Source organism: Megascapheus bottae, chromosome 18, assembly GCF_031878675.1.
Source record: "Megascapheus bottae isolate mThoBot1 chromosome 18, mThoBot2.hap1, whole genome shotgun sequence".
In the NCBI taxonomy this organism is placed as follows: Eukaryota; Metazoa; Chordata; class Mammalia; order Rodentia; family Geomyidae; genus Megascapheus; species Megascapheus bottae.
Genome location: NC_143526.1, coordinates 13,927,621 through 13,941,859, shown reverse-complemented (window position 1 = coordinate 13,941,859; position 14,239 = coordinate 13,927,621). Strand labels below are relative to the sequence as shown.

Sequence of the window (14,239 nt, the reverse complement as noted above, 5' to 3'; positions counted from 1 at the left end):
AACAAATTAAAGTTTGAACAAATGGGATTGCATTAAACCACAGAGCTTCTGTCCTGCAAAGGACGTAGCTAGCAAGTTAAATAGAAAGCCCTCAGAATGGGAGAAGATTTTCACTAGCCTTACAACAAAGTCCTCATATCTAAAATATATCTACAGCTAAAAAAAATTGAAATTGTCCAAAACAAATCTTGAAAGAAACAACCATTCCATTAAAAGATGGGCCAAAGACTTAAAGAGAGACTTCTCCAAAGAAGAAATAAGAATGGCCTATAGACACATGAAGAAATGCTCAACATCTCTGGCCATAAAAGAAATGCAAATCAAAATCATTTGAGGTCACTATGGTTTGATGCATGATTTGATGCAGGGCTATAAGGAAGCATATAATGTAATTCATTTGCTCAGGGTTAAGGTAGGCTATGTGGTGACAGTCAGCAGGGAGAAGAAAGAAGTACTGAAATTAGCTGTGGTCTGCTGATGTGTGTTGGGATTTGATATGCCTATGTTATACTTACACATCCATAGGCTTGTGGATAAGAGGGTTGGAAGTTAGGGTCCCCAAAGTATGTTCTAGAGGGTCATGTGGAATTAGTGCTCAAGGAAAATAAATACTGTAGGAAGAAAAACAGTTGCAGAAACATGTGGTAAAGCAGTTAAATGTGAATATGTTTCTATGATTTAGAAGGAAGTAATGTAATGTATTGTCCCAAAGTTATTTCAGTATGAATCTAGGCCAAAGTACTCTGAAGGGCTTATGAAATGCGTTCTTTGGGACAGAAAAGTTTGGGATGACAATATGATGTCCTTTTCTGTTTGGGAGTACTGGATGCTTGCCACCTCTGGGAATGGACAGAGAGAAGGAATAGTGACAGAGGTTACAACCCTGGAGCTGATGAGACAGACAATGAGAAAGACATCACCAGCCCCCATCACCAGACCAAAGAAATCCTTTCTTCCCCTCACACAGTATCCTCCCCTTTACTCCACAAAGAAACTCCTATTCTGCTTTAAAACACAGATTAGTTCTGTCTGGATTTTGAGTTTTATGTAAATGAAATTACAGTGTATGTTTTATGTCTGACTTCTTTCACTTACCATTGTTATGTAACTGTTCTTTTTATTGTACATAATTTTCCATATTATGTAATGATATTCTATTAAATTTCATATTATATACACATCATAGTTGGTTTTTTTCTACTGTTGATGAATATTTGGATTGGCTTTAGTTTGAGGATGTTACAAGCAATGCTGCTGTGCATTTGTGTGTGTGTATAGCTTGTGCATGCTTCTTTCTCTCTAGCATCAGGTACTTCACACTCGAAATTAGCTTATGTTATCTGAAACTTTTGGCTGAGCTTGTGTATGCCACCCAAATACCTCTCACCAGGTTCCTACAGTTTTAAACCTCAAATTTAAACAAGAGAGTAATTAAATGAATCATTTGTTTATTTATGTAACTCTTATGCTTACATTCTCATTCATTCTTTCTCATTTTTGAAAAGATTTTAGAAGGTTACTTAATTTATTCCTGGCTGATTCTTTTACTTCCAGCTTTACTGAAGTATGAAAACCAAAAAATCAATATATAGTTTTGATTTTTTTGTTGGTTATGGTCTGAGCACTGTCCCTGAGCTCTACAGCTTTTGGCTACCACCCTACCCCTTGAGCCACAGTGCCACTTCCGGTTTTCTGTGAATGAATTGGAGATAAGAGTCTCATGGACTTTAGTGCCTCGGCTGGCTTTCAGAGGCGATCCACTGATCTCAGCCTCCTGAGTAGTTAGGATTACAGGTGTGAGCCACCATGTCTGGCTAATATATAGTTTTATTATTATTATGTTTAAGCGTATTTACAAAGGAGTTGCCATTCAATAAAGCAGTTAATGAATGTAATAGATCTTAGTCAATGTCATCCCTTTCAACATTCTCACTCATACCTCTTCCTACTCCTTCTTTCACCCTTCTTTGGTAAGATATACACTCGATTTATGACTGCATTCTCCTCCCTCTTCTCTTCACTTGTCCACTCCTTTCTCCTTGACCCTCACCCCATCTCTCTCTCTCTCTTTTTGCCAGTCCTGGGCTTGAGCTCAGGGCCTGAGCACTGTCCTTGGACTTTCTTAAGGCTAAAACTCTACCACTTGAGTCTCAGCACCACTTCTGGCTTTTTTTCCCTATGTATGTGGTATCAAGGAATCGAACCCAGGTCTTCATGCATGCTAGGCAAGCACTCTACCACTAGGCCAAACTCCCGGCCCATCCCATCTCTTTCTTGTACCCACTTCTTGGTGCTTTATTTTGCTTAACTTTGATTTTTCCTTTCTAAGGAATTATACTATTTGAATCTATCCTTTTATTTATACAACCTGAAAGGAAGAAAATTATTCCATAGATAATCATTTTTACAGAATACATATGAGAAAGACCCTTTAGGTTTAAATGCATATGAGTGTTCTCTCACAAGGTATTAAGACATTGTCTAAAAAGTGAAGAATAAGTGTGGAGACTAAAAACATTTTTACAGCCACTAATACACATTTAATTTACATGCATAAGCATTTTTAGTATGAGAATTCTTCTATAGTTTTCTCGAACATTAATAAGAAAATACATATTTATTTATGGTAAATATTTTTCATTTTAATATTTTAAGAAAATATTTTCTTAGGTTATGGAAACAAGGGGTTTAATCTTGATGATTGTTGTTCTTAATGTACTATGTGAAATTATTTCTTTTTTTTTCCACTTATGGTTAATTTCATGTAGTTACTGTTTCTGACTTTGTTACCTGGTTATACTGTACATAGACTAATTTGTTCATCTGAAATATGAAAGGGAAGGGGGAAAGCAAGATGATTGGAAGGAGGTGGAGGAGGGAAAGGGGGACAAAAACATGAGAAGGGGTATCAAGGTTAGAGAAGTAATATACCCATTACCTAACAAATGTAACTGTTATCCTTCCATATGTTACCCCAACAATAAAATTAAAAAAAAAAAAGTATTTTCAGGGTTGAGGATTCAATATGGCAGTATAGTACAAGTTTAGCGGGTTTGACTCTAATATCACATTTTAAAAGATTTATAATAGCCCAAACTTAAATCTTAAAAATACAAATAATTCTTTATTACTAATGTACACTTAAAATTCTCTTTTCGCTTCATTTATATCTGAATGAGCATTTACTGAAAAATGTTAATAAGATTTTATGAGACAAGGCCTGCTTCTGTGTAAATGTGTTACAATATTAGTGGGGATATGATTTCTCACACTTTGGCCTTTTGATGAAACGCCTCTCCAGTACCAGTGTGTCATCTTATCCTACAATTTCACACATCAGCTGCCAGGGTATCTACCCTGAGAGCCCAGTCTCACATTGCACTAATGAGTCAACACCTGTTAAGAGTGGAGAAATCTGAACCTTGTTAGCGATTGTGAAGTCTCCTGGGAGCCTGGGTGTTGAGCATTGTCATACTCACCGCCAACATGTCTGTACTGAGGACCCTAGCAGCGGCCGTGATGAAGTCTCCCACCAACATTGAGAAGCCAGGCAAACTCAGGGAGAAAAAGCGGGTTGGACAGTGCCTTATGATGGTATTTAAGATATCCTAAAAAGGAAGAACAAAAACTCAATGTAATTTCTTTTAATTTAACTTAATTTTATTGTAAAGGTGATGTAGAGAGGGACCACTGAATTTTCAAGAACAAAACTTCAAAACAGATTATATATACACTTACATTATACCACTGTATAATACTCTAAAGGAACACAGATGGCAAACTTTTTTTTGGTGACAAGGTTTAGACATAGTTACAATCTTGTGCTCATTTTATAAGAGAATGGATACTGCAAACTGTAAGAATATTGAAAATCTAGACTGCAACACTGAGACAGCACTTTCTGCCTTTTCCCACCTGAAGGAGGGCTCCTTGGACAAGCTACAGGGTGTGGAGGTAGACAGAGAAATAAAATCTTCAAATACCTGTCACTAAAATAAAGACTATATTGTGTCTTTAGCCATCAATCTTCAGTGAAATCAGTGTTTCATTTAGAAAGTCTTTTCTTTCTATTTTTCTTAAAATTTTATTATCAGGGTAATGTATAGAATGGTTACAGTTACATTCATCAAGTAGTGGGTACATTACTTCTTGAACATTGTTACCCTTTCCCATGTTTTTCTCACATTTCCCTCCCACTCATCTTGTTTTTACCTTCCCTGCCCTATTTCAAATAAACAAATAAATGTATATACAATATACCGGGTACCAAAGTCAGATATAATAACATGAGATAAACCATAAGAGGAAAAAAAAGAAAAGAACTTTACATAGTACATTAAGAACAACAATCACATGTTGCTCTTTAGTTAATCTCATATTGTTACTGTATCTGTCTTTGCTACCTGGTATATTGTATATACATTTATTTGTTTATTTGAAATAGGAAAAGGAAGGGGAAAAACAAGATGATTGGGAGGGGGTTGGAGGAGGGAAATGGGGACAAAAACATAAGAAGGGGTATCAATGTGTAAGAAGTAATGTACCTACTATCTGGTGAATGTAACTGTAACTACTCTACATATTATCTTAATAATAATAATAATAATAATAATAATAATAAAGAACAACAATCACAAAGATAAACTTCTTGTTTCCATATCCTGGAGGTGGTTTCGCTTAGCCTCATCCTATATGTCCATATTTTAATTTAAGTTTATTGTCAGGGTGAGGGATAGAGGGGTTATAGTTACAAACATGGGAAAAGAGATAGAAATCATCACTCTTCAGGTAATCTTATGCACTAAGAAATGGGACCATGTAGAGGGCCCAAAGTGTTGTTATGATACACTAGGGTCAAGGAGTTGAATGGATCTGAGCACAGATCTGATAGTAAGGTGCAAGAGTAGCCTCTTATACATCATGAAGCATCCCTGGCCTAGATGTTACATGTCCTGTCTGTAATGGCCTCTTATTGATGGATGTCTGGTCCCTCAATCACCAGCTCTGTTCTGAAGCAGTAACTTCATTCCTGCATGTGTCAAGTCAAGATTGACCACTAGACAGGATTCACACCTCATGGAACAAGCCATACCTGTAAAGCCATAGGTGAGTGAGGAGTAAGTTAGTAGGTGAATGAAGTGTATATACACATATGCACATATGTTCGTATGTGTTCAAGTGTATTTAGTAAGTATTCAGGGAGAAAAAAATGGTCTTTTTGTATAAAGTTTTAGTCAGGCACATTGACCAATCACACTGATATCTTATAGTTATGTGACTTGTACTTATGAACATTCAGAAATACTAACAACATATAAGTAGTAAGTAAAACATAACCCCTGTCTTCTTAGTTTTTAATGTAGATAGAAGAAAAAACAACAACAATAATAATAGTGACAAATGCAGCAGTGGTACTCACTCAACACTATGTTGAAAATGAACTATACAAGTTGTAAGTAGAGGTAGGAAGGAAAATCTGGGAGAGAACAAGGGAAGGGGCGACACTGTCAAAAAAGAAACGTAATCTTTATTTGACTTACGTAACTAAAAACCCCTCTGCATATCATTTATAATAACAATAACAAATTAAAAATTCTAATTTAAGTCACTAAATCAGAACAAAGTACAGGCAACATAATCAATTCTTTACCTTTTTTTTTTTTTTTTTTGCCAGTCCTGGGCTTTGAACTCAGGTCCTGGGCACTGTCCTTGGACTTTCTCAAGGCTAGAGCTCTACCACTTGAGCCACAGAACCACTTCTGGCTTTTTTTTTGCTATGTGTGTGGTACCGAGGAATTGAACCCGGGTCTTCGTGCATGCTAGGCAAGCACTTTACCACTAGGCCAAACTCCCAGCCCCAACATAATCAATTCTTACATCAATTTAGTGATTTTATGTAGTAGAAACCTCATTTAACAACTAATCTTAAAGTATGTTTTATGTGCTCAGAAAAATTTTTTCTTACCTAAGCCTAATTTTCACTACATGATTAACACATTTAATTTCTATTAATCACATTATTTATTTTTTTGGGTATGGGTTGTGGGGTTTGAATTCTGGGCCCGGGCACTGACCCTGAGCTCTTGAGCTCAAGGCTACCACCCCACCCTTTGAGCCTTAGCCCCACTTCCTGTTTTTAGAGTGTTGGGGGCCGAGTAATGCCACGTCTAATAACTTTCTGCTGAGACAAGGCAAGGCGCAAGAGGCAGGGCGCAAGACTTGATTACCATTGGTTACAAATGTGTTATTGTTTATCACTCTCTGCTGGGACCTAGAGTGAGGGTATATTAGCTGGAGGAACTTCCTCAGGAGGGGGTTTTATTGGAGAGAGAGATTTTCCTGCCTTGATGAAGCTGCTTGGTGTCTCTGTTCGTGCTCAGGGAACGGAAGGCTGAGTGCGGGAGGACAGTGGGCCCTTTCCTCTCGCTGCTCATCCTGGTCGGGGCGTGTTTTTCCCCATCCCTCCTACTAGTCGAGAGGGACCGGGACGAAGGACCCCGACACTAGAGGTTAATTGGATATCAGAGTCTCACAGCCTTTAGTGCGTGGGCTGGCTTTGAACCACGACCCTCAGATCTCAGCCCTCCTTAGTAGCTAGGATTACAGGTGTGAGTCACCACACCTGGCACTATTTATATTCTTAAAATGTCTTGAGAATGCTTAACCTATTAGGACTTACATATAGTAAATAGTTTAGCATATACTAATTTAAAGTTTGGGCATTTTAGCAGAGTTTTTCCTATGCCAAAAAGTAACCAGACAGATAGGTAGGTAAATAAAAGGAAGGAAGGGAGAAAGGGAAGAAAAACCTGAACCATACTTCTTCCCAGTTAATGTTTAAACCTGCTTTAATCACGTCCTGTGACACACTTCAGGGTCCATATCAGCCAAAACAAACACTCTAAGAGGTTGAGCAGATGGATGCTGCAGGTTAGAAAGTGTGTAGTAAACTCATGCTCCAAGAGTAGAACAAAAGAGCCACCTTCTTTTTTTTTCGTCTTTTAAAAAATATATAATTAAGCCTGATTAATGCCCTGGGCTCCTCATCACACACCTGTAATTACTCACAGAGGTACATATTGTGCTGGGCCTTGTCTTGAAATATCAGGCATCAAGCTATCCTGCAACAGATGGAAGCACATTTCTGTTGACATATGCTGTCATGAAAGGACTCATGCAAACCTGGCTAGCAAGGTAGCAGAATGCCATGCATTTGAAGATAAATAATGCAAACAACCATAATTTTAAGTTTGTTATGTTTGTGTTAATTCCATCTGTTGAGAAATTAAAACCTTGAAGCCTTTGGGTTTTAAAAATCTTTAAAATGCACTTAAATGAGCCATTTTCACCACTGGAATCCAGAATTTTTAAATCTAAAAAATGCTTCCCTTGGTTATGTTTATGGGAATGAGCTAACTCCTTTAACAAGCTCAAGCCAGAATTTGTAAATAGAATCTGTTCTTGCTTCGTAAGATGTGTATGTGTAAAGGCAATGATCTGTAAAATGGGGCATTCAGAAAAAAATATTAAGTTGCCATTGAAGTGCAAGACAACAGATATGCATGGAGCTGTGATAAAGTCACATGGCTTGTCCCAGCCCCTGGACATGAGCCAGTCACTTTAATGGAACCTTTTACTGTGAGCAAGAAAATCAGAAAGACAGGGTGTAATAACAGATGGCTTGCCTATCATACTCTCTTACCACCCACGTAAGGCAGTGCCCTGAGAAGGAGGGCCAGTGCTTCAGTGAGTACAGGCAGCACAGGCAGCATGGGGACGGGGTTAATGTGAGGGTTAAATGAGGGGGCTATGTGACCAGTCACCCAAATTATAGCCATACACTGGCCTTCACTGGGATGGGACAATCCAAAGATACGACTTTGAGATAATATTTTTTAAAATTAGGAATAACCTTGTGGTACTCAAAAGGGTATCTGCATCTTCCCAATAGAGGGATATCCAAGAAGTGCTCATCTCGCGGCTAATGCTTTCCTTCGCTTTCTTCTCTGTGCGTTAAGGACACAGTTGTAATGGATCTTTAAAAAAAATATAAAATAAAAATCTGGAGGCTCATGTTTATTTCAAAGCCTTTAGGGCTTTATATGAAAGTGGATGGCACAGTCCAAACATCAATCATTCATGTATATGATTCCATACCTTCTGTGATATTCACTTTCAAAGCAAACATGATTCGCCCAGTAGACTTTTCTAAATGGCACACCTTTTTTGAGCTGTAAAAAAATTCTGGAAAATTATTCGTCAGAAGCAGTAAAAACTTTTAAAATCAGTACAATATCAGTAAGCCAATAATTATTTTTTTTCTAAAAATGTTACTGCCTGATAAAAGTTCTTGGTCTAAGACAAGTTCTATTTTTCTTTTTTGCTGCTACTGAGGCTTGAACTCAGGGCCTCACCACTCTCAACTGTCACTCACAGACAGTGCTCTACTATTTGAGTCATGCCTCCACTTTCAGCTCTACATTGGTTAATTTGGAGATGAGTCTAGGATTGTATGCCTGAACCTCCCTTCTCAGATCTCAGCCTCCTGGCTAGCAACTATTACAGGTGTGAGCTCCTGGAACCCAGGCAAGCTTCTGCCTTTTAAATAGGGTGACTTTAACAGTGTTAGAAGATTTTTAGGACCACACCATCTAACCTACCTGAATGCATTACAAGGATAAGACAAGAGAAAGGATTCTATTTGAACTTTGTGATTTGCTGTTATCTAGTACTGCCTCCCCAAGGCCCACCAGTAAGAATGCCTGTCTACTCAGATTTAACTGGCAAAGAACTGGGGTCACAGGGTTTGGATTCAAAAACAGTGTGTGAGACTGGGCAAATCATATACTGTCTGGGGTCTTATAAACCAGGATGTATTCCCTCTTTTTTTTCTTGGCCAATCCTGGGGCTTGAACTCAGGGCCTGGCCATTATCCTTGAGCTTTCTCAAAGATAGCTCTCTATCACTTGAATCATAGTACCACTTCCAGCTTTTTCTGTGTATGAGGTACCAAGGAATTAAACTGAGGGCTTTGTACATGCTAGGCAAGGATTCTACCACTAGGCAACACTCCCGGCTGATCGCCCTCTTAAATGACTAGAATCTAAAGGAATAGCAGATGTGAAGATATATGTTTGTTAACTGAAAAGGACCATACAGAAAGCAGTAGAGAAGTGAGCAGAACACTTTTTTTCCAACAAAGAAAGGACTATGAAGGACTTTATAGAATCTAATTCATACATTTAATTGCTATAATTCAGTGAACTATTTCTCTGATCTACTAAAAGGGGATTTTCAAAATTTTCAAAGAGGCTAAACAAGCTTCTTGGATCACACAGAAAATAAAAAAAAGTGCTTCTGAACACAGCATCCTTAACGAAGCACTATAATAATCAGGCTCCATGCACACTACTTGTAACCCAAATAAGAAAACAAAAACAAGAAACTGCTTAGTTAAAATTTTCTAGTTTTCATTTTTCTGAAGAATTCTGGAGCTTACCCCCAAATAACTGAATGTAGAAACAAGAATTAGTATCTTTTTTATACTCTAAATACACTAAACAAGAAAGGAAACAATAAGTTCATTGGTGAACAGAATCTAAATTAGGAATTAAGTTTATGGTTTAAAGCTGACCACAATGAAGCATAGATAAAAGTCCTTCATAGTCCTTTTGTGTCAAACAAATAAACCTACAAAACATCATATGGAAAAGAGACAACCAAACTTGTATTTTTTTCCTCATTTTGGTGTAAAGTCCATGTGCATGCTACATGTTAAATGTAAAAAACTAGACTATAGGATGAAAATTGTGTATTCAGAGTTTATCAAAAGATTCAGGTTTATGAGAAAGTAACTGGTGAGAACATCTGTCCTGCCTGTATCACTGATCTTGCAAAAAAAAAAAATCAGGTAATTCAAATAGAGGTGTGCTGTTTCCTCTCCTCTAAAGCACAGTTCTATAAACACAAACCACATTCAGCCAAGTAAATGAATCGCTTTAATTGAATGCTATGTACACAGTAACTGGAAAAACCATAAGTGATAAGAAAAACATATGGTGATGGCAGCAGAAATTGGTTTATTCATTTTGCATAGCGTTGTTTCTTTAGTTCCCTTATAATTGACCTTTAGAACGATAAATGTGTAAAATAATTTTGTTTATTATGGCTTCAAACCTTCCAACAATTACACAAAATGAAAATTTAAAAGGAAGGATTCATTCTGGAAGCATTTCTATTGTTTACATAATTGCACAACTATAATTCAGTGCTGTGTTGTTATGGAAAATAAAAAAGGCCATTACAGGCCAATTCAATTCAAAATATTGTACCGTAGTGTCAAAAAATCAGGGAAAATGTCCACATTAAAATAGTTTAAAATAGATTAATCTTGTAAATAAAAACATTTCAATATAGTATCCTATGAAACACAAATTGTCAAGAAGTAGCCATTCCTCAAACTGTATTAGAAATGTTGCAACTGTACTTGCACACCAATCACGTATATATTATTCACTTAATATTTGCTCACAGCTCAGCAGATGATGGCTGTAACACAATAGCCAGCCATCTGTTTCGCTGCCTTTCCTTTGCAGACCTGTGCCCGCTTCTCAAGAGCAAACAGATCCGGTTATTCTACCTAAAACTACCCAATTCCTCCATGAGGCCAAACAGAACCATCAAGAAATAAAATCTGAGTATGCAAGATCATTTAACTCCTTATTTGACTTGTTACTTCAAGAAAACTACAAAGTTACAGTGAAAAGACTTCATCTCCATTTTTCAGGGAAGATGCCTGTCTTTTATCCTAAAGAAGGTATTTTATGAAATGAGGGATGTGAGGATGTGTCTCTTCTAATAATCTAAATCATAAAAGCACAGGACCCATCTCATTCTTAGATGACTAATTATAAAAAAAATTTGAATGCAGAGGGATATTTTAATCCTAAACTTTAATAGAATACAAATTTTGTTTACTTGTTCCAGTACTGAGGCTTGAACTTGTGGCCTCATATTTTCACTTGGTTTTCATACTCAAGGCTGGCACTCTTCCAGTACTGAGGCTTGAACTTGTGGCCTCGTATTTTCACTTGGTTTTCATACTCAAGGCTGGCACTCTTCCACTTAAGCTAAACTTTCACTTCCTTGTGCTTTCTTTTTTCTTTTTACTTATTTTTATTTTTTGCCAGTCCTGGGCTTGGGCTCAGGGCCTGAGCACTGTCCTTGGACTTTCTCAAGGCTAGCACTCTACCACTTGAGCCTCAACACCACTTCCGGTTTTTTGCTATGTATGTGGTACTGAGGAATCAAACCCGGGTCTTCCTTCATGCTAGGCAAGCACTCTACCACTAGGCCAAACTCCCGGCCCCCTTTGTGCTTTCTTTAACAATGAAAGACAGCCACAATTTGCTAGTACTTTGAGAAAAAGAAAACTGTTAATATTAATTACTGCCTGATTGGCAGAATTAATGAGTGATGAGATGTTTAATGACTAGAAAAACAGATCTGAAGAGTTCTCCACTCTCAAGGTCTGATCCTCTCCTTCCTTCTACTGAGTGTCTGCTGCTTCAGCACTATGTGCAAGGTCATCCTTTACAGGGCTTTACCTATGGTTATCATGGCTCTTAAAAAGAAACACAACAGAATATAGTATCAGTCTTATGTTTCCAGAAATGTCATTAGGAATAAAGGATGTGCTGCAAATTACTTTCAAGATATGGCATACATAATATGTGGCATGTACTATACATTATTTGTTAAAATGGTCAAGTGTGGTAGAATCTGGGGAAAAACTAGATTTCTTTTTTACAAGTGCTGAACAAAATGTGACTTTGGGGGTGTAACTACATTACCAAGCTTGGAGAAATATGACAAGACAAAGTAATTGGGTTCCCTGGCAGAGAATTGAAGTTGCCAAGAACTTCTCACAACAAAAATTGCTGTTAAGAAGACAGAGCTTCCTGGATAGGTACCATGCAAAGGAGAAGGGGAGTGAGAAGCATAAATTGAACTTCTGATGGTCATGGAGTTTGAATGATCTGAAAGTAGCAGGGTTTCAAGATCAACAAAACAAGCAGAGGGCATAGAGTTGCTGCAACATACAAACTCAAAACAAGAACTTAAGAATATTTTTTATATTATAGTACTTTTCAATTAAACTTCAGCTGTGAAGAAAAATATTCTGCACTTTAAACTGATGAAAACTGACTAGTTGGCTCTATGAAAAGGGAGTGAGAGAAACTTAAAACACTGATTACGAATTTCATTATATACCGTTATTGATGTCACCAGCCTTGTTAACTCCTCTTCTTTTGGTTATTTCTAACAGAGTTATTAAGATATACCTCACATAAGAAAATTCACCCTATAAAGTATACAAAATACTACAGTCACACAATTGAGCAAGCATCACTACAATCTAATTTGAGAGCATTTTCATTACCCCAAAATGAAATCCTATAACCATTAACAGCTACTTCCCATCTCACATCTATGTAGTACCTAGCAACCATTAGTCCACTTTCTATTTCTATGGATTTGCCAATGGTGAACAGTTAAGAATACAGAATCATAAAGTAATATGATGCATTTTCCATCTGGCTTCTGTCCCTTAATATAATGTTTTCAAGGTTCATCCATGTTGTAGCATGTAGTAATAGTTTATTCCTTTTCTATAACTGAATAATATTCCATTGTGCTGATATTCCACATTTTATTTTTTATCAGTTGATGGACATCTCCGATTTTTCTGCCTCTTACTGACTGTGAATAATGCTGCTATGAAAAACTGTGCATAGATTTTATATCTGTTGTAAATTCTTTCTGGGTATACAGCCAGTAGTGGACTGCTGGTTCCACTAAAAGTAGGGTTAAATTGTAAGGAACTGGCAAACTATTTTGTACATTAGCTGTACAATTTTATATTCTTACCAGAACGTGTAAGAAATCCAATAACCCAATATCCCCACTACCATTATTATTTTTGGTGCTAGTTCTGGGCTTGAATTCAGGACCTAGGTGTTGTCCCTGTGTGTTGTTTGCTCAAGGCTAGCACTCTATCATTTGAGCCATAGCTACACGTCTGGCTTTTTGGTAGTTCAGTGAAGATAAAGAGTCTCATAGACTTTCCTGCTCTGGCTCGATCTGAACTGTGATCTTCTGATCTCAGCCTCCTGAGTAGGCAGGATTACAGGCATGAGCCACCACCAGTACCTGGCTCAACTTCTCTACTATCTTATCAACACTTATTATTTTCCCTTTTTTATTTTACTATTCCTGTGTTTGTGTATATTTCTTTAGATTTATAAATATGATTGAATCATCTGCAAGTATAGTTTTCCTTCCCCCCACATTCCCCCTATCTCAATGCTTTTTATTTATTTATTTTTTTTTGCCATTCCTGGGCTTGAGCTCAGGGCCTGAGCACTGTCCTTGGACTTTCTCAAGGCTAGATCTCTACCACGTGAGCCTCATCACCACTTCCGGCTTTTTTCTATGTATGTGGTACCGAGGAATCGAACCCGGGTCTTCATGCATGCAAAGCAAGCACTTTAACCACTAGGCCAAACTCCCAGCCTCAATGCTTTTTATTTTTAAAATTTACCTGTCATGAATAGAAGTGAAAACACACACTTGTTTTTTCTCTTGATCTTGATCATTAAGGGAAATGTAGGAGTTTGAAATTAAAATATCTGTTATTTCTTTGTTAAGGAAGAAAGCCAAAGAAACCCAATAAGAGAAACCTCTGTTCACAGTATTATTTTTACAGAGGGAAAAATTAGCATCTTCCACAGAATCTAGAGACTGCTATGAGATGACAACCTTCAAAAAATTTATTCTTTATCACATAAACCAAGTAATATCCCTAAACCAGTCCTTTAGTTCAACTATACCAACAAAACATAAACCTTTCAAACTCTTACCCTGCTTACAGAGCTTCTGCACACAAGTGCTTCCTAACAGGCATTTCACAGCCCACTGGGAGACTGCCAGGAAGATGGCAAACCCTTTAGGAAATTCTGGCACTTATATAATTCCACAAAATGAGGGAAACTGTGGGAGGGTCATAAAGAGAAGTGACTTGCCAGCTGTGCCAATAACACCTTGAAGATGCTGTGGTCCAACTATGCAATGACTATCTTGGTCATGACACTGATAAGTCTCAAATATACAACATTACTGTTTATAAAACAGGCGGGATTAATGAGGTTAATGCCGATGCTTGAGAGCAGTTTCTCGA

General features: G+C 37.3%; 1 protein-coding gene across 2 annotated transcripts in view; it reads right to left on the bottom strand.

The window, feature by feature from the left end:
• Positions 1-14,239, bottom strand: part of Ralgapa2 (Ral GTPase activating protein catalytic subunit alpha 2) — a 310,629-nt gene that overhangs the window by 137,080 nt on the left and 159,310 nt on the right. For both annotated transcript variants that reach the window (XM_090351922.1, XM_090351923.1), the window contains one exon: positions 3,480-3,608. In XM_090351922.1, coding sequence (XP_090208048.1) covers positions 3,480-3,608 — 129 coding nt within the window. The remainder of the gene's footprint in view (positions 1-3,479; positions 3,609-14,239) is intronic.